Source organism: Motacilla alba, chromosome 28 (assembly GCF_015832195.1).
Source record: "Motacilla alba alba isolate MOTALB_02 chromosome 28, Motacilla_alba_V1.0_pri, whole genome shotgun sequence".
NCBI lineage: Eukaryota > Metazoa > Chordata > Aves > Passeriformes > Motacillidae > Motacilla > Motacilla alba.
Genome location: NC_052043.1, coordinates 35,786 through 59,960, shown reverse-complemented (window position 1 = coordinate 59,960; position 24,175 = coordinate 35,786). Strand labels below are relative to the sequence as shown.

At 56.2% G+C, this 24,175-nt stretch overlaps 3 protein-coding genes and 1 long non-coding RNA gene across 5 annotated transcripts in view; 2 read left to right on the top strand and 2 right to left on the bottom strand.

The window, feature by feature from the left end:
• Window positions 1–15,061, bottom strand: part of ELL (elongation factor for RNA polymerase II) — a 50,445-nt gene extending 35,384 nt beyond the window's left edge. Inside the window, exon 1 of the mRNA XM_038163758.1 lies at window positions 14,872–15,061. Within this exon, the coding sequence (XP_038019686.1) occupies window positions 14,872–15,006 (135 nt within the window). The 5' untranslated portion in view covers window positions 15,007–15,061. The remainder of the gene's footprint in view (window positions 1–14,871) is intronic.
• Window positions 942–13,494, top strand: LOC119712477. The gene is made up of 2 exons (XR_005259828.1): window positions 942–1,362; window positions 1,423–13,494. It is a non-coding gene; the product is annotated as an uncharacterized LOC119712477 (long non-coding RNA).
• Window positions 15,062–16,111: 1,050 nt separating the features above from the next.
• On the bottom strand, window positions 16,112–21,839 carry FKBP8 (FKBP prolyl isomerase 8). Of its 2 annotated transcripts, none has more exons than XM_038164056.1 (9): window positions 21,750–21,839; window positions 20,960–21,250; window positions 20,637–20,806; window positions 20,299–20,387; window positions 19,852–20,069; window positions 19,606–19,778; window positions 19,443–19,520; window positions 17,377–17,514; window positions 16,112–16,928 (listed from the first exon to the last, which is right to left on the bottom strand). In XM_038164056.1, the coding sequence occupies exons 2-9, from the start codon at window positions 21,234–21,236 to the stop codon at window positions 16,842–16,844; spliced, it is 1,230 nt and encodes a 409-aa protein (XP_038019984.1). In that variant the 5' UTR covers window positions 21,237–21,250; window positions 21,750–21,839; the 3' UTR covers window positions 16,112–16,841. The 2 variants fall into 2 exon arrangements, with proteins under 2 accessions (XP_038019984.1, XP_038019983.1); XM_038164055.1 differs by lacking the exon at window positions 21,750–21,839 and adding an exon at window positions 21,550–21,693.
• Window positions 21,810–24,165, top strand: KXD1 (KxDL motif containing 1). Its single transcript, XM_038164057.1, has 5 exons — window positions 21,810–21,949; window positions 22,241–22,341; window positions 22,438–22,590; window positions 22,963–23,009; window positions 23,580–24,165. Exons 2-5 carry the CDS (start codon window positions 22,247–22,249, stop codon window positions 23,813–23,815), a joined length of 531 nt encoding a protein of 176 aa, XP_038019985.1. The 5' UTR covers window positions 21,810–21,949; window positions 22,241–22,246; the 3' UTR covers window positions 23,816–24,165.
• Window positions 24,166–24,175: the final 10 nt, after the last annotated feature.

Genomic DNA, 24,175 nt, shown 5'->3' with positions numbered 1-24,175 from the left:
AGAGCTGCACTGCCCGGCTTCGAGCAGCTACAGTAAATTAAAGACAGGGTAGGAAAAAGGAAGGTAAATATTGGTATTTCTAAAGTGCAGGCAAAGGAAAGCAAAGCCTTAGATTTGTTTTTCAAACACATGGATTTGCTTTGAAGCACTGTTTGCAACAAAAAACAGTACTGCAGAATGAAGTTTCCTGTTCTGCCTCCCCGTACTGGAAGCACTAATATTAAATATGATTTTAAATATGGTATTTCTATATTGAATATTGTATTAACTATGATCTTGAATGTGATCCTGAATGTGATTGTCTATATATTAAATATTATATTAAAAATAATACTGAATGTTATAGTAAATATTATGGTAAATATTATATTAAATATAATATTATATTGAATATGGTATTAAATATGATGTTGGATATGATATTTTATATAGTGAATATTATATTAACTGCAGTATTAAATATAATATTACATATTATATTAAATATTCCTCTAAGAGAAGTCCAGCAGCATCTGCACACATCTGCACACATCTGCACTGCAAGACAACTCCGACCCTCGGTTTGGCAGGAATCCCATGAAGACATCCGTGCCCCACTGCCTGTTTCTGCAGCAGTTTCACTGGAGTTATCGGATGATCCTGTTAAACTGGGAAAGGACAGGGGAGGAAAACAACCCCACAGCAACAAAACTGGCAGAGGGAAACGGAGTCACCCGAAATTCCCGACTCTGCTAAAGGTGACCAGCAGTGCTGGTTTTGCCTGGAGGAAACGAGCCAAGAATTCAGGGGGGCAGACATTCTCAGATTAATCTTTTAAGAGTCGTTCCTGTCCAACAAGACACCTTGGATGAAGCCTTCTGTGCTGTCTCTGCAGAAGAGGGAAGTTTGCTGATTTTGAGGGGCTGCAGATGTGGCCACCTCTGCAACAACCCCCAAAAAAAAACCAATTTCCATCACACAAATCACTCGGCTCGCTGCTGTCCCTCTTGGAGATGGCACTTTTCCCTGCTTTTAGCCTTTCTGCAGCAATGCAGCAACGCAGTTTTGGGGCTCAGAGGGTGAAATAATGAAAAGCTTTTCCAGCACCAGCTGTATCAAACGTATCTACTACAAGTATTTTGCTTTCTGCACTGTACAAAACGCCCAACTGCCAGAAGAAAACGCTTCCCAAATTAATACAGAAAAGTGTGTCACGATAGCACATCTTAACTCCCCCTCATCCCCACCATGGATAAATAAAGCTTCCAGAACTGATTCAGGCACCCAAGCTCCTCCATCTGAGGCTGACGGCCACACAAGCGAGGGGAGGTGACTACAGAGCCACACTGAGGGCTGGGATTTGTTCCGCTGGCCCCTCCGGAGGTTTTCCCTAAATAAAGCATTTCAGGCCTGCTCCAAACTCCCCCAGCTGCCCCTCCAGAGGTTTTCCCTAAATAAAGCATTTCAGGCCTGCTCCAAACTCCCCCAGCTGCCCCTCCAGAGGTTTTCCCTAAATAAAGCATTTCAGCCCTGCTCCAAACTCCCCCAGCTGTCAAACACAGGTGGAAAGCAAGAGCTGCATCCAACTGGTACCTGCAAACCAGGGATCCTCAAATCCCAGGAAAATCATCAACACCCTGAGCTGGAAGGGATTCCTGTCAAGGAATATCAAAGTCCAGCTCCCGGCCCTGCACAGGCACCCCAAAAATCCCACCCTGTGCCTGGATGGGGATCCTTGAAAACAAGCACAGAGCAGCAGGAGACACATGAAGGAAGACAATTAAAGGGTATTAAGAACAGCTTAATAAACAACTTGGAAAAAACTTTTCAGAGACAACAGCTCAGGCACAATTTTAAAACCACAACCTTTAAGTTAGACTGAAAAGTAAGGATTTGTTTAAATCCCATTTATGCTGGAATGCCCAAAGTTTCCAACACTGCCTGGCTCCAAGTCTGCCCAAGAGAAAGGAAGAGGGATACTCTTGAATTACACCAGGTGGATTTCACTGAGCACTGAGGCACCTCAGCTCACACTTCAAGCACCATTCCAAGAATGGCTTTATAAAAATGCTGAATGGGTCCAGTCAGCTACAACTCAGTTAAAAATAAATCTCTTCAATGCCTTCCAACATACCTGCATTGCTGTGTTGTTGGGCAACCTGTGGGTTTCCAATTATTATTATTGTTTTTAAGCTGTTTTTCTTTCACCCAGCAGGTTAAAAAGCTACACAGGCACGAAGAGAAGCTGGCTAAGTGCAGCTCCAAAACTGCCAGCAAATGTACACTTAAGGGAGAGCTGGTGGAAAAATCTGTCAGTCTGGCATCCCCAGCATTATATGTAACAAAAAAAGGTAATTCACCTTTTCAGCCCCAATCAAGGTAACACGGCTGTTCCAGCCAAGATGTTATTGGAGCAGTTTTACTGTGTCAGGCTGCTCAGGCAGAGCGAGCTGAGACACTTAATACGTGAAAATTAAAGCAAGAGATTAAACACAGCAACACTGGGTTACAACTTATAAAACAGGCCTAGTGAAATATCAGAAGCTGACGGTTGTTTCTGACCTAGTTTTCACTGGAGAACAGTCAAAGAGCCGAAAAGGCTGAGGCGAGGCTGAAGGTGCTGAAATTCCAGTAGTGCTGGGGAACAGGATTAGAAGAAAAGCCCTCAGACATTCAAAGGGCTGAGGGAGCGTCACGGAGAACAGGCAGGTTCAAGAGCCTGGCTTCAGTGGCAAGTGACATCCTGGGGAGCAGGAGGGACAGGAGGGCTTCAGCCAGGTGGGGATGAAGTCAGAGGTGTCCCAGGGCCTCCTCAACGGGGCAGCAGGAGGCCGAGTTGAGGAGGGCAGAAAACCTCAAACGCAGGAAAGAATCATTTTAAAAACCTGGATTTCAGGAGGTATTTTCGTTGCTTTTCTTCCGAGAACACAAATGTGCTGTCAAACACCTGGGCTCATTTGAATAACAAGAGGAAAAATTAAACCCCTTTATGCAAGAGAACTGCAAGTACCCAGGAGAGATCCGGGGAGGGGGGGCTGCAGCGAGGAAAGCCAGGTGATCCCCTCCCAGTAAGCTGTTCACATGTCTCCCTCGATTCTGCAGCTCCAAATTTATTTCCACCAGGCAGCTCCACGCTGGTTTTAAGCCTCATTAAGGAGCAGTATGTTGCTGGGCTGACATGTCAGATTTTTAAATGACCTTTGTACCGACAACAGCGTTACCAAGCTGCTAAGAACAGAGGGACGAAAAAAAAACCAAAAAAAACCCCCAACAAGTCGTTTTCCATGATTAGCAGAGGTACATCGTGGCTGTTTGCATTTATCCGAGTTCCAAAAAAACTCCCACCTGTCAGGAAAGCGAGCCATTAAAAAAAAAAGAGCAATTCTCTCTGAAGGGCAACTGTGACGGCATCAGCACTGCTGGCCATTCTCAACGTGGGACTTATCACACAAGGTAAACAGGAGTGACTATCAGTTAATGAACAACACAACCCCGAGGCTGAATTTTAAAGAGCGTTTTCTCCACTGCAATCTTTTAATGAAAATACAGCAGTTCAAACCCACCGAGTTTGCTTACGAAAGTCTAATTTATTTTAGGACATATTAAGACACAAGGGCTGATTCACTTGCCTATGTGCTCATAAGGTGGCTTAAATGAGCTGCTGAAACATCAGAACGATCCTTATCTTCCACAGGGCTTTACTCCTTTTCTTGCAAGAGAAAAATATAGAAAGGCAATTGAGAGATCAGACTGACGAACCCGTTGAACCATCCCGGAACGAATCTCGCCTCACTCTGCTGAGCCCAGGGAAACAAGCCTGGGCCAGTTCTGTTTTCCTTGTGCCCAGCTATATCCTATCGACACTCGGAGGCAAGAGTAATTGCTAGTCTGAGAAAGTTCTGCTGAAGATGATCTGAAGATGTTCCTCACGGAGGAACAGATCCTAGGATCTGTCACAGACAGTGCTGCTGGAAGAGGCTGGGATAAAAGTCAAAGCCAGAGCCTGGATCCTGAAGGAATCCCAGAGGAATCCCACCAGCAACACCCCACGAGCCAGAGCAACCTCAAAAGCAAAAGCAGGATGCTCAGGCATGGATTCTTTCAGCCTCCAGGCAAACAGAGGTGCTCCAAGCCAGCCAGGACAGAGGGAACACAACCTGACAGACACTCAGAACTCGGCAGGGGTGTCTCCCAAACTTCCTGCCATGTCCACAGGGGACAAAGCAATAAAGCACTCCAATATTGCAGGTTTCTTCCTATCACTGAGGGAAGCTGCCCAAGAAAAATCCAGCTGAACATAGTGAGCAAGAGAACCTCTAGATTTCCTACGGTGATAGAACCTTGCATTACATACCCTCTGCTAACAGCCTCCTCCAGCTTCCAGGGGTGCTTTCTCCAGGAGAAAAGTGAAGGCAGTAGCCTGAAGAAGTTAAATTAGGTGCTGCCTTTACTTCAGCAAGAAGCACAGAACCTGCACTGTTTCAGCTACCTCTGTATTTGCACTGCCAGGCTGGTCAGTAACAAACCTGCTCCAAAAATAAAGCGACAAACAGTGAAAGAAAGAACACACTCTTCTCAACTGGCAAAAATCTGCCTAAAAAATAAGTCAGATGTTTCTTTGCTCTCCGCAAGGACACCTGAGAAAGTTCAGGTTACAACGAATTCCAAAAATAAACATGAAAAATTTTCAGATAAGAAGAGGAAAAACATACCAGGGCTGCTGACCAAACAGGGAACAACCACAGTGCCACGAAAAGACTCCCCAGGTCTGAGCCCAAAAACCCCCAGAGAATTCAGACGTTCAGACAGAGAATCTCTCTTGCCTGACAGAGGCAGCTCAGCCAATTCACACATGCAAAAGAAGTGGTGTGGCCACTGAGCCGGCACTTAATTGTCTGACCAGAATTTTTGGTCTAAATTTAACAATCCAGGCAAGTCATAGTTAGCTGGAACGTTTTGCTCTCTTAGCCCATCTGAGTTAGGGTAAATGTGTTTCTTCCTGCTGTCAGCGTCAGTAAATTTAGTCCTAATGACAAGTAAAAGGTCTTTAGATGCAGTTAAATGGCTTTAATTGTAGGAGAGAGCTCAAACTTGCAGCCCCATGCAGGCAGCACCCACATTAGGTACAGCTCCAAATGGTTGCAGGAAGGTTGTGGAAACATGCCTGGAACTATAACATCAAACCTTCCAGGTAATAAATCTATTTCTTCTCCCCCTTCACGTTAAAAAGCCCCAAAGTGCTCTGGATTTTAACGCATTAAGAACAAAGTCCGTAATTCACGAGCAGAAAAATGTTTGCTGTTGGTTTTAATCACCACCACGTTCCACGTCAACCCCGGTGCCCGTTCCAAACACATCCAAGATATCCCATTTACGTCCCTAAAGGTTAAATATGTTTTACTTTATCCATTACTGCCTCCCTCTTCCCATTTCCACATTTGCAAAGATTAAACACGAAGCCGCTTCCTGAGCAGAGCTGGGTGTTTTGGGACTCTCCACCAGCTCCAGGCTGGGAGAACTGGTTTGTGACAATGCACTCGCTGGGCTGCATCATTCTCCTCTGGAAAACCACCCTTTATTTCTGGAATCAAAACAAGGATTGGGAGCTGTGACATGCGGCAGGAACACGGGAGCTTTCACGTGTTTAGCCACCTCAGTGGCATTAGGGAACGAGGACCTCAAGGAGGCAGGAAGCATTTGGGATTTGCAGCAGGAAAAGCAGCAGCAGCTTCCCACAAAACACTCAGATAACCAAAGGTTCTTTTTGGCATTGATGAAATGAGAGAAGGAAGCAGAGCTCGTGGCCGGGACCACCGTGCTCCCATCAAAACACAGCTGCCCTGCAAGGACACGGGGTGGGAACAGCGAGCAAGGTCACAGCCGCGGTGTCACCGAAAGCACTTTTCAAAAGAAATTGGTCACAGAGCTCCTACGCGCTTCTTAAGGGACTATTTATGGGAGCAGAAGTTGTTCTTAATTCTGCAAGAAGCAGAAGCAGAGGTCACCACTGGGGCTCCGGCAGCTCTGAGGGCTGAACATCCCCGGCAGGGGGAACAGGTGCTGCCAGGCTTTTCAAAAATCTATTTTAATGCCGCAGGAACTCTCGTTTCGGAGCAAAGTCCTGCTCAGCACTGTCTGCAGTCAGCAGGATCTGCCTCAGACGCTGCTGAAGGAAATGAAGACACCCTGTGACAGAGGCTCCGGCCTTCCCAGCTCCGTCATTTTACAGCAGTTTCGCTCTGAATCACGAATTTCCGCCTCCGTTCGGGGCCGGAGCCCCACAAAAGTCAGGGAGTTAATGAGCTGCTGTCACCTAACCGGGGCGGCCACACCGTCCCTCTGGCAAGCGGCAGACGCACAGGGAGCACTTCAAAGGCGCTGGAACTCTCCCTGCGAGCGAGGGCTGCTCCCTTCCCCAGCATCCCGGTGGCAAGGTGAGCCCAGCCAGAGCTGGCCTTATATGGCTTCCAAGGCACCATTTCCGCTTGCCCAAGCTCAGGCAGGGTGGAAAAATTTGCTTCCTTGCTACTCCGCCCATGCTGGGCTCCGAAAAGCATCCACTGAACGCTGGATGGGGAAGGAATGGAAGAAGTGACAGCGCTCGGCTCCCTGAGGAGGGGAAGGCACGGCTTTGGCAGCACCCCGGGTCACCTCACGCACCGGGGGAGCAGAGGGAGCCTGACGTGCAGAGGGAAGTTGGAAGCACGGCTTTTATCCTCTGCATTCCCCGTGAAAAACTCTGATTTTTCTTGCTATTCAGCTGCACTTAAGCCTCTCACATTTGATGGCAGCAAGCTGTACAGGTTAACAAGGAGCTGGGAACATTATTTCCTTTCACTGATTTAGCCATAATACACTTTATGATATAGCAGGAGCACGGAGAACAGCCTTGGCTCAGGGTTCCACACTGTTTCCTGCACAAGCCAGTATTACTGTGAACAACTCTGAAGCCAGTTCACCTCCTGGTCACAAGGAGGTCCGTGCTACCCAGGTCTGGTGTCATTATCAACTTCTCTGAACATCACAAACAGACCAACCCCCCTATTCACTAAACAAACACAGCCACATCCATCACCCTCAACATCCACAAGAGCCGGCAAAAAATGAAGCCCAGTGCAAGCAGGCAATTAAAAAAGCTGCTTAATTTTCAATAAATGCTCTCCTTCTGTGGATTATAAAGTTGTTTTTTTACTAAAAATGTCTGCCCAGTCACTTTTTGCCCAGCCTTGCTGGTCTGTATCAAGATCATCCCATTTTTTCACAGCAGATTTCTCCCAGTGCAAGAAGCAGGCAGAGATTTATCTGCAGCCATCAGTGGTTTGTCCTCGCTCTCACCTGCTGGTCACCAAATGGCAGAACCCAGCTCCTCCACACACAGATTTTTTTGAAAAGACAGAAAAATGGTGGCAAAGGAGCTTGTAAAACCAAGTTCTACCCATTCCCTTGTTGCCTTCTTTTTTTGGGGACTGGGAAAGGCAGAAACACAGCCCGTTTGATTTTCTCATAGAAACCAGGAGCCAAAACCAACTGAAATCAGCGCCGGAGCTGGAAAGGTACAACAAAACTCACACAAACATAAAGTCTAGACACTGAAATGTGGAAATATGATTCAAATAACCACAACTGGCACCGAACACGCTGATTGCAGCCCATCGCAGAATGGGCCTCAGTGGGGAGGAATATAGAAGGAAGATTAAATTAGTTCTTCCACCTCAGTTGTAGAAAATATGGATCCTGTGGGCACAGTGATATGGATTGAGGCAGAGTTTCTTCCGTCCTGCTGGGATTTTTGTTAGGATTTGAAGTAACACACATCTGCTCTTGCTAAGTAACAACCATCAGCTTCAACTGTCGTATAGAATCACAGAATGGTTTGGGTTAGAAAGACCACTAAATCCAGTTTATTCCACCCCATGCCATGAGCAGGGACACCTTCCACTATCCCAGGCTGCTCCGAGCTGGTCTGGGACACCCCAGGGCTGGGGCAGCCCCAGTTCCTCCAGACCTGCTCCTGTCTCCCCACCACTGATCCCACACGGTTACTCTGACCAAAGAATGGCTGAACTCATATGTGCCCAAAATACAGAGCCAAGCAGCCAAGAGGATGTTTGTGCTGATGAAATCTAAATACTACAGAGATGTAGGCAATTGGTTGCTCTCAGGAAGTTTTGTGGTACCTGCTGAACTGCACCACGTGTGGACACAAACCTCAAGGACAAAGTCTGCGTCTACCATTGAACCCAAGAGCGCGGAACGGAGCCCGAAAGGAGAAACAGCTCAGCTTTGCACTAAAATCTGCACTGAAGTCTTCTCTCCTGCACAAAATCCTGCACAGAGGGAGAGCAGAGGGTTAACCGTGACCAGACTGCACCAGAGCAGGGAAGACTCCAGGTGGGTGGAGGTGGGCAGCTCAGTGGAGCCCCGCTCACCAGCGCTGACCTCTTTTTGAGTTTAACAAATGCTGGTTTCTTTAAATTAGAAAAAGGCACTAGTCCAACGTAAAGAAAGCAGAGACCAAGCGCACTGAGCTGTGTTTTTTCTAGACTGTAATGCAAAAAAGGATTGGATTTTGGGAAGTCTGCTCTCCCGGTGCAGCAGGGATACACACAGCACTCAGCAAACCGACTGCTGAGGGGTTCAGCACGCTCTTTAATACATAAATGCTTGAAAAAAACCCCAAAACCCACCAAAATCCCCAGTCAGAAGGCAATACCAGATGACCAGGGTGTGCAAAAGTCGCCATATGTACATGGGATGTTTCTAAGCAACACATGAGCTACTCCAGAAAACTCTTATCAGCAAATCCAAGCTCCTTTCCTGGATAATTCATCTAGGTCAAGCTAAGGCACGTTGAACAGCAAAGCCCAGTTTTGGTGATGCCTCCTCCGTATCCACCCTGGATGAAATATTAGCACAGCTCAGGTTATCAGCATGTCTTTTCATGAGCATTAAGTTCACTGCAGATAATGGTTCCTCCAGAAACATCACTAACCTTAATTATTCAGAGGTAACTCTATCCCAACCTTCCTGATGTTATGACGCTGAGCGAGGACGGCTTTCCCCTCCCTCCCAACCTCTCCTTCCCCAAAAATCCAAACGAATCCGGGATATCACACGACCGTGATCCCAAATGAGGGTACCCAGTGCAGGATCCCAGACCCAGGGTGTCCCTTCCCAGTCCACCTAAAGCCGTGCAGCCTCCCCGTCCATTCAAACGCATTCTCCTGTGCATTAGCAGCAAAACCACTAAGTCAGCCAAAACGTATTCTTCTCCCATGGATTAGCTGGCACAAATTAGTGCGGGAGTGACGCATGCAGTCTGTCCCTTCCCATTTTTCAACATGCACAAACACCAGGGATTTGGAGACGCTTCACAAGTTTCTGCTTACAAGTTGCAGGCAGAGTTTAAATGGTCTGAAACGTGAAATCGTTCGGGAGATAACACGGCCATTTACCGAGGAGACCTCAAACGCTCCCTCCGACAAAAGCTCCCCTCCCTCGGCAGCGATAACGGCGCTGCTGCTGCCCCAGCAGAGCCAGCACCTCGCGAGGGAACTGCTTCAACAGCCACCAGCCCCGCGCCAAGCTGCACCAGGACAAAACCCCCTGAACGGGACAGAGCGCTTCACACGGCTGCAGAAAGGCCCTGGTGCTGGAGGATCACTCCGAGCTGAGCAGCAGCAGCCATTCCTCGGTGCTGGGGAGACACACTGCTCTTCTGTGCTTCAGACAGAAGTTAAAAAGATGTTATAACAGCTAAGTTAAAAAGATGTTATAACAGCTTTCCTTTCAGCTGTTTAAGTGGAGTAAGAAATCAGAATACGTTGAAAAAGAGAAAGGGTTTAATTTTGCTGGGTAAGGAACACAGTCACCACATCCAGCTGTCATCGATACAACTGATGAAATATGCCACTTGAATTAAAAAAAGAACAACCTAGCCCCATATAAATGACATAAAGGGTTAATCTTCTAGCTTGCTTCCCCCTGTATTGCCAGAGAGCAAAAAATTATTAATTCAACCTCTCCAATTAATGGTAGGGTATCTTTTGCTGATAAAAAGCAGATCACGTTTGATTTAAAAAAATGAAATAAAAAAAGAAGAAAGCCCCATCAGTCACAAGGATTCTTTCTGTCACAAACTTTCTATTTTCCTTTGGCACATCACCAATTAGACCTAGTTCTTCAGTCTGCTACCACCAGTATAAAAAAAAAAGCATAATGGGTTTATAATTTGCCACCAAATCCCATAGCAACTGTACGTCACTTTAGATGTAAATTACAGACAATTCCTCCCAACGCCATTTGAAAACTATAGAGATGAATCTATAATTTGAGCAGACCCAAATGCTATACGGTTGAGAGAAAAAGCTTCCCTAAATAATTGAAAGCAAACTGCCAGGGGCCAAAACACTCCTCGTGCACAGTGTTCAGTGTCTCTTTGTCCCCTTCCTTGCCATGGGAGGTGCCCCATTCAGGTCAACGCGAAGAACACTGAGCAGGAGCTGAGCAGCTCAGGGTGTTCTGCAGATCCTGTCCCATTTCTGCTGATGAGCCGTACGTGTGCGATGAGCTTCCTCTCCAGCCTCCTGTGAATCACTCAGCCGTGTCACCGACTCACGCTCCCGATGTCGTAAGAGCCTCAATTTTGACGGACTACAGCATCAGTGAATTAATAGGACAGGAAAAAACAGGTTACGGGCAAGGAGGAATGATGCAAAAAGCTCTGAGATAATTCAATGAATTTTGATTGGAAAGGCGGATTGTTCTTCTCCTCCTGACACCTGCAAGCAGCTTTCAATTCTCGAGTCAGCATGAATACGCATTACCCTAAAGACCCTGTAACGACAGCACAGCCTTCATTTTGTGTGTCGTGCTTTGAACACAGCAAGATGAAGGAATCTCCACGACCTGCTCCAAAAGCCGAGGCTGAAAGTTATTTCAATGAATAGCAACTCCAAGGGGAAGGGTTAACCCTCGTTTCCAAGGGATTGCTTCTCTCATGGTTGGTTTTAGGGCAGCGTGGGGAAGACGATTTGGGAAGCCACATCTATGGGACCACAGTCCCAAAATTCAGCTGGGTGAGCACAGGGACAACGTGCTTCGGTTATCTCAGCTCAGTCCCCAATAAATATTTGTGCATCTGCCAAAGTTCACCAGTGAATCAAGCGGTGGCTGCAGTTCAAAACACTCCGGGGTAGCAGGGGCAGAGAGAGACGAGGGGAGCGGGACGTGCTGCTCAGCTCCATCACCAGGGGCTGCCACCCCAAACCTTCTTCAAACCCTCCTAAAACCACCAGGCAAGGCAGGAGCAGGAGCAGAGTTCAGCCATTGTCAGATCAACACAAAGTGACAGGGAAAGGTGTGCAACTGCATCACGCTGCCTGTGATTAAACAGCCACCCCTCAACCACAGAGAGGGTTTATAGAAGTACCTGGAAGTTGGGAAATTCCCAGGTAAGGGTTCCAGGAACAGCCCTAACACTGTTTATGTGCCACCAGCACCTTCACTGCAAGGGAGACAGAGCTGCTGCCAAGGGACACTCCGGTCTGCCATGTGGCATCTGAATCAGGCAGGAAGATGGGGACTTACCCAGGATGCTGCTACAAAAACAGATGTGAAAAATAAAGGATGAATGGTAACTAAGGGAATTAGGTGAGGATGGTAAAACATCTCCTCACCAAGGACAGGAATGAAAGAGGAAAGCAAGGCACGGGTGTGAGCAGTTCCCTTCTACCTTGACGTGGGCAGGAACAAAGTTGGGGGGCACACAAGAAGAGATGGGAAAAGTCACAGAATCATCTAATCCCAGCATGGTTTGGGTTGGAAAGACCTTGAAGACCACCCACCTCCACCCCCTTGCCACGGGCAGGAACATTTCCCACCAGACCAGGCTGCTCCAAGCCCCATCCAAGCCGGCCTTGGCCGTGCCCTGCCTTTTGGGGGGAGTGGCAATGCCTAACCACGTACACACCCCCAAAAGGAAGGCAGCAGACTGCAGGCTGCTCTGGAATCACACTCCCTGGAGAACCCAGAGCTGTTCTAGGTGAGCACACCAGACTGGCTCCATTTCATCAGTGGACAAACCAACTTGGGACACACTTCCCACTGCTCAGCCCTCTGAGCTCAGCAGCCAGAGCTCTCAGTTTCACAACTGTGGGGAAACAGTTTCAGGGGCAGCAAGTTTCACAAGGAGCAGCTGGGTGACATCTTGCTGCGTACCCTGTGAAGCCAGTGCTAATTCTCTTTTGAAGGCTCCTGTTTCTTTCAGGTGAGCTACCAAAAAAACCCTTCCCAGGATCAGCAGAGCTGGAGCTCCTCAGCAGCAGCTCCACGTCCTCTGTGCCTGACACAGGAGCAGCTTGTTGGGGATCAGCATCTCAGAACCACAGAATGGTTTGGGCTGGCAGGGACCTTAAACCTCAACCTGTTTCAACCCCTTCCATTAGCAAGGACGCCTTCCACTAGACCAGGCTGCTCCAAACCCTATCCAGAATTTGGATCCCTGACCATATTCTTCCCTAGGACGCAGACAATTCAGCAGAAGCACAAGAGCACAGCTCAGCAGAGGCCCAACAAGACAAATATCTGTTTCTCCACAGCCCTGCTGCCTGATCCACACATGGTGCAGCTCCACACCAAGCCTGCAACTGCTCTGGCACCAGGGACACTCCAAACAAATGGCAGCTCGCCCGGCCGGGTGATCATTTTTGGATTATGTAATCCCAATACATTATTATTAGACCAAGAACAAACTCAACCAAGGAACTGAAGACATTTCCCTGCCCGTCCTGGCAGAGGGACAGAGCCCTGTCGCAGGAATGGCAGGGACGTGCTCCCCCGGTGCCCCAAACAGGTCAGACTGCACATGTCGGAGTGCAGGTAGCACAAAGAGCAGGATTGGATTCCAGGCCATTATCCATATTACACAACGCTGCCGTCAGTCCCACCGCCTTTCCAACCAAACCGAGCACAAGGAGCCTGAGCAAATTTTTTCCGTTGAACTACTGCAGGCCAAAATTAAAGCGGAGCTGGAGTGGACTAACAGAAGCTGCAAAGGTGTGCTGGAGGTGGCTCCTGGCAGGGCCGGGCCCAGAGCTTCCCAGGAAGCCCAGACATTCAACAAGCCGGGGAAACTGTTTATAGAACCGACGCAGAATGAGCATATGTGTTTAATAGCCCACTAATTGTTGCGTTATTCACTACACAAACAAGCAGCTCTTCTGCCCTTATCCCTTCCTGCCCAGTTAATCACCAGGAGCCTCTGACTATTTCTCTTTTGGGTGGCGGTGAAGGAAGCAAAGTTCATTAGTGGCCGTTGGCCACCGAACAATCCTGAGCCCAGACTTCATTTAGAAAATAAACACCACTATTCATGTGTGACATGGACTCGGAATACCTTCCCAAAATATTTAACGCAGCTGCCTGTAGTCTTCCTGCTCTCCCTCCCCCAAAATAAAAGGCTTTCCCAATATATAGGAAAGAATTATTTGGATTATTTGTTTCATTTTTCAGAGAGAAAAAAAGCTATTAATTCAGTCTACCCAAGTCACTTATTCCTCCTGACTTCTCATAATGCTGATAAACACTCATTAAAATATAAGTTGATAAACCCTGGTACAGTCATTACCTTCGTCCTCATACAGAGATTGCCCAATTCAGTGATGTGATGTAACCAACACCCTAAATTAAAAATAGTGTTGTGACAACATATGGTTTATCCTACAGAAGCTGGCAGGCAGGACGCTCCTAATGACAAACGGGTTTAGGCTCCCAGCTTCCCCCAGCAAGGTGAGGAGACAGAAATGCTCGTCGCAGGATCAGACGCGGAAAGAAAAAATAAAATAAAAATAAAATTACACTAAAAAAATGACCGTTTTGAACCCCTCTCCGGTCCATCCCAACACCAGCTGCCGAGCTTTGCCATTATTCTCTATTTACATGACTAATAAGCTCTCTGGATGCATTTCAAGGAAACGGCACGGAAAAGACAATCTGGAAATTTCAAAATACAGTCTGAACGTGCCTCACCCCCCCTCCTCCCGGGAGGGGAGCACCGAGCCGGCGGGGGATGAACAAGCGGCTGTCCCGGGGAGGGGACAGCGATGAGGGGACCCCCCCAGTCCGGGGTGGCAGCACCGGGGATGGACCCGCCGCCCCCCCCCCCCGGCTTTGGAAACCCACGTCACGTTCACCGGGGAAACGGGGGGGGGGCACCGACGTGCCTTGGCCCCCCTCCCCAGCCACTTACGGGCACTGACGGCAGCTTCTCGTCACCTCCCGGGGGGGGCACCGAGCGCCCACCCCCGCACCGGCACCGCGGGGCCTCTGTCACCACCGGGGAAGGGGGGGGGCACACCGGGGGTCCCCGTTCACCCACCGGGGTGGTGGCACACGGGGGTCCCCCCCAGCAACCCCCGGGGCTTGGGGGGTGAAGCACCGGCACCTCCCGGTGCCCCTCGGGCACTCGGCGGGGGATCACGACCCCTCCCCGGTCACTCACCGGGGGGCCCAGAGGGACCCGCGAACACTACCGGGGATGAGGAGCACAGCGGGGTGCTCCGGGGCGGTACCGGGAGGGGCACCGCGAGCCCCCTCCGCTGTCCCTCAGGCACCGGGCACCAGGATCGCCCCCCCCATCCCCGGTTCCCCGGTCACTCACGGACGGGGGGGGGGATGGGGGGGGGCCGGGAGCCTCCGCACCCCCTCAGAGCCCCACCAGGGAGTCCCGCCGCCCCAAGCCACACACCCACTTGACGAGGAGCTCCCCCCTCTCACCTCCCCTCACATCCCCGCCGGTGCCGCCCGCGGGGCTCCGTCCGGGGGCCTCGTGGCGGCCGCCCGCTCGCCCTCGGCGGGGCCGTGCCCGCCGCCCCACGCCCGCCAGCCCCGTACCTTACAGGCCTGGTAGCTCTCGAAGGCGCGTAGGGCGCTCTCCGTGAGCTTGACGTGGAAGACGGAGACGCGGGTGCCGCGGCCGAGGCGGCCGCAGGACAGCCCGTACCCGCGCTCCGCCTGCAGCGCCGCCATCTTGGGACCGTCTCCCCCTCCGCGCCTGGGCCGCCGGGGCCGCCCGCCGCCGCCACGCCCCCCCTTATGAATTATTCATAATGCGCCGCTCCGCCGGCCACGCCCACGCGGGGCGCCTGTTGCTGGGGCGAGGAGGTGGGCAGCGAGCGCGCCGATTGGCTGGGTGATGCCGGGCGCAGCGCCGGATTGGTCCGTGGGGAGGGGGAGGCGGGGGTATGTAAATAAGGGCGCGGGGCATGCTGGGGAGGGTGGTCTGGTGCAGCCGGGGAGCGCTGCGGGAGCGTGGGGAGGGGGCGGCGGGTGGGGGACCCCCGGTGTGAGCCCCCCGACCCACCCGGGCATTTCACCCCCCGGTGTGAGCCCCCCGACCCACCCGGGCATTTCACCCCCCGGCTGCGAGCCCCCCGACCCACCCGGGCATTTCACCCCCCGGTGTGAGCCCCCCGACCCACCCGGGCATTTCACCCCCCGGCTGCGAACCCCCCGACCCACCCGGGCATTTCACCCCCCGGTGTGAACCCCCCGACCCACCCCGGGCATTTAACACCCCGCGTGTGAGCCCCCCGACCCACCCCGGGCATTTCACCCCCCGGCTGCGAGCCCCCCGACCCACCCCGGGCATTTCACCCCCCGGCTGTGAGCCCCCCGACCCACCCGGGCATTTAACCCTCCGCCTGTGAACCCCCCGACCCACCCCGGGCATTTGTGAGCCCCCCCCAGGCCCCCCGGGCGTGAACCCCCCGACCCACCCGGGCATTTAACCCCCCTGGACCCCCCGGGCATGTGAACTGCCTGCAAACCCTTGGCATCAAATCCCCAGGTGTGAGCCCCCCAGGCATGAACCCTCTGGACCCCCCTGGGCATGAGTCCCCGTGGTGGGCACCCTCTGTACTCCCCCAGGTGTGAATCCCCCAGGCATGAACCCCCCAACCCCGCAGACCTCCCCAGTCATGAGCACCCCGGCACGGACCCCCTGACCCCCGGGCATAGCCCGAGGGTTCCAGGCTTCCTCCAGGGCCGATTTTGTTGTGCCAGGCTCCCCCCTGAGCATCGCCCCCCCTGCAGACTCCACGTGTCCCCACGTGCAGCAATAAACAGGCCCGAATGTGAAGGAATTGTCCTTTATTTGGGAAGTTCACAGTCAGTTTGGGGTGCAAGGACAGTGCTACAACCCCCCCATGAGCAGAGCTGAGGCTGGGCAGGCGCTGGGGGGGCTGCAGGGCAGGGAGGAACCCCCCGACGGGCTTGGACCCACAGGAAGACAGCCTGGACAGGGGGTCTCCAGCGCTCCCCTCCTCCATCCCTCCCACCGCGGGTTTCTTTGGCTTCCTTTGGACATTGCACGCTCCGGGGATGTGCGGAGGAGGGCAGCGGGTACCTCCGGGAGGGCCGAGTCCCTGGCAGCCCCCAGGAATCAGGGAATGTCGCCGCATTTCCCCCTGGGCACATCCACATCGCTTCCAACAGCTTCCTTCTCCACGCCACCCCCTGCCCATCCTGCCCTGGCAGCAGGACCACAACGCCCGGGATGGGCACGGCCAGGATGTACCGGAGAGAGGCAGCTCCCGCTGCCCCCAACACCCTCGGGGCTGGGGGCCGAGCCCCTGAATGCCAGGAGGCTGCCTGGGGGTCCCTGCTCTGCCGGCACCCACCCGTGCCGGGAGGGATGTGGGGAACGCCGGGAGAGAGATCCGGCACCTCCGGCAGAGCAAGCATCCGTGCTGCTGGAGCCGCGAGTCCCGGGAAGGGGTGGCAGAGCCTCGGGGGAGCCCCTCGGCAGCGACGGGCGGGACCTGGCACCGCTCCTGTGCCGAGGGGCCACCCCAGCGCCACGCTCAGTTCCTGGCAGCGATGACCACGGACAAGGCCACGCCGCCCAGCGCGATGGCCGTGGCGCCGAAGAGCCACTTCCAGGGGATGGACTGCGGAGCAGAGCACGGGGACGGACGTCAGGGGCTGTGCCCGTGGCGGGGGACACGTGCCACCCCGCCTGCCCTGCCTGCCCTGCCTCCAGGACAGGGCATCCCAAAAAGGCGGCGCCGCGTCGGCACAGCCGTGGGGACAGCGTGTGCCGCCAGCTGTCTTGCCGGCGCTTCCCGACGGGAGCCGGGAGCAAAGTGCAGGCCCTGCAGCTGGCACGGCTGGGATCCACGGGCAGGACACAGCCAGCAGCACAGGCTGTTATCCGCGACGTTTTCTGGGCACGGCTCCCGGAGCGCGGCCCCCTGCTCCCGGCGGGATCGCTGTCCTGACACAGCCCGACCGCATCCTGCCGGGGAGCAGGGCTGCGCCCCTCCTGCGGGACCTGGGGGACGCTGCCGCACCCCCAGGGGATCCCCACCCGCTCGGCCGCCCCCCCAGAGGCCTTACCCAGGGCAGTTTGTCTTTGCACTTCCTGGGGGCGCTGGCGGCGCTGGGATTCCCGAGCATCTTCCTGTACATCTCCGTCTCCACGTTCCTCTGGTCCGCGTGCTTCTTCACCAGCTTGGAGAGCTCGGCGTGGATGGTCTGGGGAGGACAGCGTGCCGTTATCAGCCCCGCACCATCCCTGCCTGCCAGGGAGGGGACCTGCCACCCCGCGGCACGTTCCACACCCCTGGGACGAGCAGGAAGGGCTGAGGGGGTGATGAGGCCTCATCCTGCCCCACGTCCCAGCGCCGTGGGGCTGCACCAGGGGACACTCTGTGGGTCCCTTCTGTCCTTCTCGGCTGCTCAAGCCACTCCCTGCCTGGCAGCAGGGAGCAGAGCCCAGGGCTGATGCCAGACATCAGGAAAGGGATTTTATCCTTTAATCGAGACAGGAAAGTGTCTGCCTCGAGGACAGACGTGCACCAGCTCTCCCACTTTCTGTCTGGAAGCAGGCTGGGAAAGAGGGCTTAAAACTCAGCCTGGTGTCAAGTGGGATTGCAGCAAGACCCGCAGCAAGTCCACACCTGCCCTGCCCTGCCGGGGCAGGAAAAGGCTCTGAGTGCTGCGTGGGGCCCACAGGCTCCCCAAAAGCAGCAGGAAGCACCAGGGAGCTGAGCAGGGCAGGGTGGCAGAAGGACGTTGTGGCAGCCCTGGTGGCACAGCCACGCTGTGCCCTCTGCTGGGGGACACAGCTCTGCCAGCCCGTGCCACGCTGGGGAAAGCCGCCTCCAACACGAAAATTTGGATGTCTGGAGGACAAAACACCCCTGCCTGGAGCTCCCCGGGGCTGTCACATCAGTGTCACACAACCCTCAGCACCCCGCACCGCCGCCAGAACGCTTCCAAGGGGTCAGGAGAAGGGATGTCTGGGACAGCCTGGCAGGGGGCAGGTGGAGCCCAGCATTTCTGGGGTGTTTTCAGCACCGGCAGCCGTGGCCCCTGAGTCACCCACGCCGCGCCTGGAGCGGCACCGCCACTTCCCCGGGAGCCCGGGCAGCAGCCGGGGAGGGCAGTAATTTGCTGTTCTTGTGGTTTCCCCGGACACGTCACTGCCGGGCATTTGGATTTTCCAGCCCTCTCCAATTAAAAGCTCCATCGGAACTACTGGGGAGCAGCTGCCCAGCCCAGGGACGTGCCAGGGGAATGCTTCCCAGTGCTGCTCCCTGTCCACCCTGACCTTCGGTGGGAAAGAAGGGGTTTGGGGTCCTGCTCACCCTTCCAAGGGTGCTCAGACCACTCCTGAAGGTGCTGTGGGGCCACCAAGCACCTGCTTGTGCCACATCTCACCCGTGACCTTCAGGGACTGGATGGTGACACAGATCCTGATGGTCTGGGGAAACCCCCAGGTAAAAAATGGACACAGCAGATCCAGACGAGGATTAAAGCCCATCTGGAGAGCCAAGACCCCCAGGACGACCCTGTGCAGGCAACACCTGCCTGTCTCCTCCCAGTCTCGCTCCTGCTGGGGTCATTTCCTGGCACTGGTTTTTGATTTCTCCCGAGGCTCCAGTCCTGCAGCTGATCATTAACTGACAGGAAATTCCTGACCCAGAGCTCGCCCTGCCCGGGCGCTGGACCGAGCTCTGGCTGCTCCCAGCACCCGGTGATTCACTCTCGGGGCTGCTCAGCGAGTTTGTGGGGACTCAGCTCTGCTCCACCTCCCCCAGCCACAGCACAAACTGCCCCAGCCACCTGGGGAGCCTGGAGCAGCCTGGACCCTCCCCACGGCACGGCCGCAGCAGGGATGGGCTGGCAGGGAGTCCTGTCACTGTCAGGACCAAAGGTCAACAGGGAACCTCACAGCGTGGAGATAAGGCTGGAGACCAGCCCAGCCACACTCCTCGTGCTGCATCGTTCCCCAGGCTCTGGGGGCCATTCCCAGCCTCCCTTCACAGAGCTGGGGAGAGCTCCAGGGAGTCTCATCCTCCAGGGGCAACACTGAGGTTTGTAGGGACACGAGAGAAGCAGCAGCATGCAGAACACCCCCAGCTCAGGGGGATCACGGGCAGCACACAGCTCCAGCCTACCTTGTTGGAAGGCTCCAGCTTCAACGCTGCCTTCAGGATGGGAATGGCCTCTCTGTACTCCCCCTGCTGAGCCAGCACCTGCAGGGTGACACAGGGACGGAGCAGGGATGAGGACTGTCCCTCAGCCCCCTGCCACAGCACAGAGCAGGGGCCCCCTCCTCACCTTCCCCTTGCGGAAGAGAGCCTTGATGTTCCCCGGCTGGTGCTCCAGCACGAGGTTACAGGACTTGAGAGCTGCCTTGAAATGGTCCAACTTCAGCTGCGAGGCCGCCAGGTTGTTGAGACACTTCACCTTCACGTCCAGCAGCTCGGCCTCCTCGTCCGGGCTGAAATCCACTGCGCACCCCCCGAGGCCAGGTCACAGCGGGGCCAGGGGCCCAGGCGACCCTCCCTCGGTGGGGACAGGTACCTTTGGAGCTGGAGCCCACAATCCTGAGGGCAATGTCGTAGGAGTTGATGGCCAGCACGTAATCTGCCTGCTGGTAGAAGAAGTTGCCGCGCTCCCGTTTGCGGTTGGCCAGCTGGATCTTCTCCTTCCCGCTGAGCAGCTCCAGGTCCGGCGCGTCCCGAGCCGCCAGCAGCTCCACCTCCAGCGTGAGGGACGCGTCGGGGGGGACGTCGGGGCTCCTGCACAAAGCCATGCCACCAGTGTCACCCCTCAGGTGCTGCGGGGTGTGTGGGTTTAGCACCTGGGGCGGGGGATGACGCGGGTCTCTGCCCTCGAGGTAGGACACGCTGCTCGTGGCAAGCCACAAAGCAGAGGCTGGGCAGCTGGGTCGTCACCAGGTGAGCAGGGGACAGCTTCCCCAGCCCTGTGCGGGACCACCCTGCTGCAGCTGAGGGGCTGCCAGCTCACCTGCCCTGAGCTCCGTAGCAGTACTTGGCGTCTGACACGATCAAAGCCGTCTCGCCCATCTCCAGGAGCTGCACACACAGGTCCAGAGCCTGCAGGGGACAACATGGCACCACGGAAGGGACACTGTAAGGGTTCTCCAGTTCCAACCTCCTCCAACATCTTCCACAAAACCACGTGGCTCCAAACCCCCTCTAACTCGGACAGCATCCCGGGGAGGGAGCACGAGCAAGGGCAGAGGGGCCACTTCGATCCACAAAGAGGATGTCACCGACCCCAACCCTCCCTGCGGCCCCTGAGGCGAGGTCCTGCTCCCAGGTGAGCTCCCACCCCGTGCTCACCTGCAGGACATCGCAGTCCCCCAGCGTGAAGGTGAGGGCAGGCTCCTCTTCCACCACGGTGCCATCCTCCAGCGTGGCCTTCAGGCGGATTGTCACGTCCTGGCCCTTCTGGGGACGGCTCTCCACACCCTGGCCCGCCACCAGCGTCTTCTTCTTGAGCAAACCATTCCCTGGGCACAGCAGGAGCGGAGGCGCGTCGGGACCCGGTGGGGAGGGCAAAGCCCGACCGCCCCCACCCCTGTGCGGCTCTGCCCGGCCTCCGCGGCAGCGGCAGCCCCGGGGAAGGCCGAGAAGCCCCGGAAGCGAGCAGCCTCAGCTCTCACCCAAAACATCGAGCCACTCCTCGGGGTCCCCGGCCGCGTCCCCCGCGCCCCGCTCCGGGGGCTGCGCGTCCTCCCGCGGCGGGGCCGGCGGCCGGGCCACGTCCTCCAGCGGGGGCAGCTCGCTCAGGTCATCCTCATCCTCCTCCTCCTCGTCCTCTTCCAGCACCTCGAAATCCTCCGCCGTGTCCAGCTGAGCCGCGTCCGCCGCCGCCGCCTCGGTGCCGGTGCCCGCCCGGCCCGGGGAGCCGCTCCTCGCTTCCTCCCCGCTGGACGCCATGGCGGCGGAGCAACCTGCAGCGGGGAGACAGGACGGGGATCGGGCCTGCTCTTACCGGCAGGGATGCTCCGCCGGCCCGGAGACCACCGGGACCCTCCGGGGGCGGGGGATGCGCAACGGGACAGCGGAGACTGCGGAGCGCCGAGGAAGGATCGGGCCTGGCGGGGGCGGGGGCTGGGAGGGATGGGGAGGGATCTGTCCCGGTGGGATCGGGGGGGGGGGTCGCGACCCCGGCCCGGTACCGTGGGGGGGGGGCGGCCCCGCGCCCCCCGCCCTCCCCACGTGACCGCCGCGCGCCCCCCGCCGCTCCCACCTGGCCCGCGAACGCGCGGGCTCAGGCCCCGCCCCCCTTGCTCCTATTGGTCCGGCACCGCCCACCGCGCGACGCCATTGGGCGGGGAGCACGCTCGTCAGCCGCGCGCCCGCTCGCCCCCCCGACGCCTTAAAGGGGCCGCCACCAGCGCGGCCGCCCGGGCGCGGCGGGCAGCGGGGCCGGGGGCGCGGCGCCGGTACCGGAGAGGCTCCGTGATGCCCGCAAGGGTCGCAACTCTCTCGGCCGGCCGGTCTCCGGGACTTCCGGCTCGGCGCGGTGACGCCGCGGGGTCGCGCCCCACGTGACTGCACACCCGGAAGCGGCGCGGAGCGGCCGCCGGTGCTGCCCCCGGTACCGCTCCCGCTCCCGTCATGTGAAGCGGCGGGACGGGCTCCCGCAGGTGCGCGGGCATTGCTGGCGGGAGGCCCCGGGGACGCCACTGTACGCCCAGGCCCCCCTGTGCCCGAGGGGCTGGCGGCGCTACCGGGGGCGGCGGGCGGACAGGGGATACCCCCGGTACCGGCGTGCGGGGCCGCCCCGGGAGGGGGCACGGCGGCGGGGTACCCGGTACTGGGTGCACGGCAGGGCGGAGGAGGTCCCGCTATCACGGAGGGAGGGGAAGGGGAGGGTCTCCGTTACCGGCACCGGGGGCTCCGGTCCCCCGGGCTGAGCCGCCGCCGCGGTCCCGCAGGTGACGATGGAGCCCACGGCCTCGCAGGTGTTCTGCGGGCGGGTGCTGGGCATGGTCAACGCCGAGGACGTCAACGCCATCATCCTGGCCCAGAAAAACATGTGAGTCCCGGGGGGGAGCGGCCGGTGGGAAAGCCGGCACCGGCACCGGGAGCCTCCCGGGATCTTTGCCGAGCTCCGCGCGCCTCCCCCGCGCAGGTTGGATCGGTTTGAGAAGACCAACGAGATGCTGCTCAACTTCAACAACCTGTCCAGCGTGCGCATGCAGCAGATGAGCGAGCGCTTCCTGCACCACACCAGGACCCTGGTGGAGATGAAGAAGGACCTGGACAGCATCTTCCGCAGGATCCGGTGGGAAACGGGCTGGGAACGGCCCGGGAGGTGCCCGGGGGGGTGGGGGGTGCTGCAGCAGGGCACAGGTTGGAGTTTGGGGGGCTACGAGAAGGAGGATCTGTTGGGGAAGGGAAAATATTTGATGGAGCGGAGGTGGGAGCTTTGGGTTTCCGTGATCCTGCTCAGCGTGGGATGGGCTCTGCTGCCGCGGGAGCTGCTCGGGGTGCTCACGGAATGGGGGATTCACACCCCGTGGGGTGGGTGTGCTGGGGGTTTGGGGTGGGAACCCCTCAGCCTCGGGGTTGGTTTGCACCGCGCAGGGAGCCGTGGGGCAGCTCAGCCCCGGATCCCCGAGCTCCCCACGGACTGGGATCGTTCTCTCCTCCCCAGCACGCTCAAAGGGAAGCTGGCAAAGCAGTACCCGGAGGCTTTCAGCAGTGAGTGATTCCTGACACGCGGATCCACGGAGTCCTGCAATGGTTTGGGATGGGGGGGACCTCAAAGCCCACCCAGTGCCACCCCTGCCGTGGCAGGGACACCTTCCACTGTCCCAGGCTGCTCCAAGCCCTGTCCAGCCTGGCCTTGGGCACTGCCAGGGATCCAGGGGCAGCCCCAGCTGCTCTGGGCACCCTGTGCCAGGGCCTGCCCACCCTGCCAGGGAGGAATTCCTTCCCAAAATCCCATCCATCCCATCCATCCCTGCCCTCTGGCAGTGGGAAGCCATTCCCCTTGTCCTGACACTCCACGCTGTTTTCCTCCTGTGGGAAGAGTCTCTGTTCCTAAGAACACGTGAGACATCCCTCAGGAATCAAAGCCCATGTGCTGGCCCGTGGACCCCCTAAAAACCCCGAAAACTCCTTCATTCCATTGGACCCGCTTGCAAGAAATTGCAAACACCCCCTAATTCACTCGCTGGGTTTTTTTAACCCCTGCTACAGCCACAGTCAGAGAGAACCCCTCTCCTGCTGCCCCACCACAAACCCTAACACCTCCCTGTTCCCTCTCAGACATCCACGAGTCCCCCATCCTGGAGGACGACGACGACTTCGACCCCGTCCCCAAGAGCACCACGACCACCATCGCTACCTCGGAGCAGAGCACGGAGTCCTGCGACACCAGCCCCGACGTCATCTCCCCCACCACCAGCCAGGACTTCGAGGATTTATCCCAGGGCCAGTACGACGGGCCGGCCGTGAACGGACAGAGTCTCACAGACGAGGACACGGCCGACGGCCTGGACTAGGAGCCCCGTGCTGCCCCTGCGGAACTTTCTATCCTGTATTTATAGATTTGTGTGTCGCTCTTCTGGGGTTGGGGTTTTGGTTTTGGTTTTTTTTGGGTTTTTTTCTCTCTTGGGAAGAGGGAAGCCAAGGCTGGGAGAAGCTGAGGGAGGAAGGCGCTGCCCTGGTGCCTCCAAGCCGCCGCTGAGGTGTAAAGCCACGCTCGCTCCAGGGGGAATCAGTAAATCCTGGGTTGGAAATGCCTCTTGTCCTCCCTCGTTGCTGCGCTCAGGAGAGCAGCTAGACTGCGCTGTCGATTTTTTGGTGCAGAAAAGCCGTTTTTGGGGCACGGACGTTTATGTTTTATAAGAAACATTGTCTCT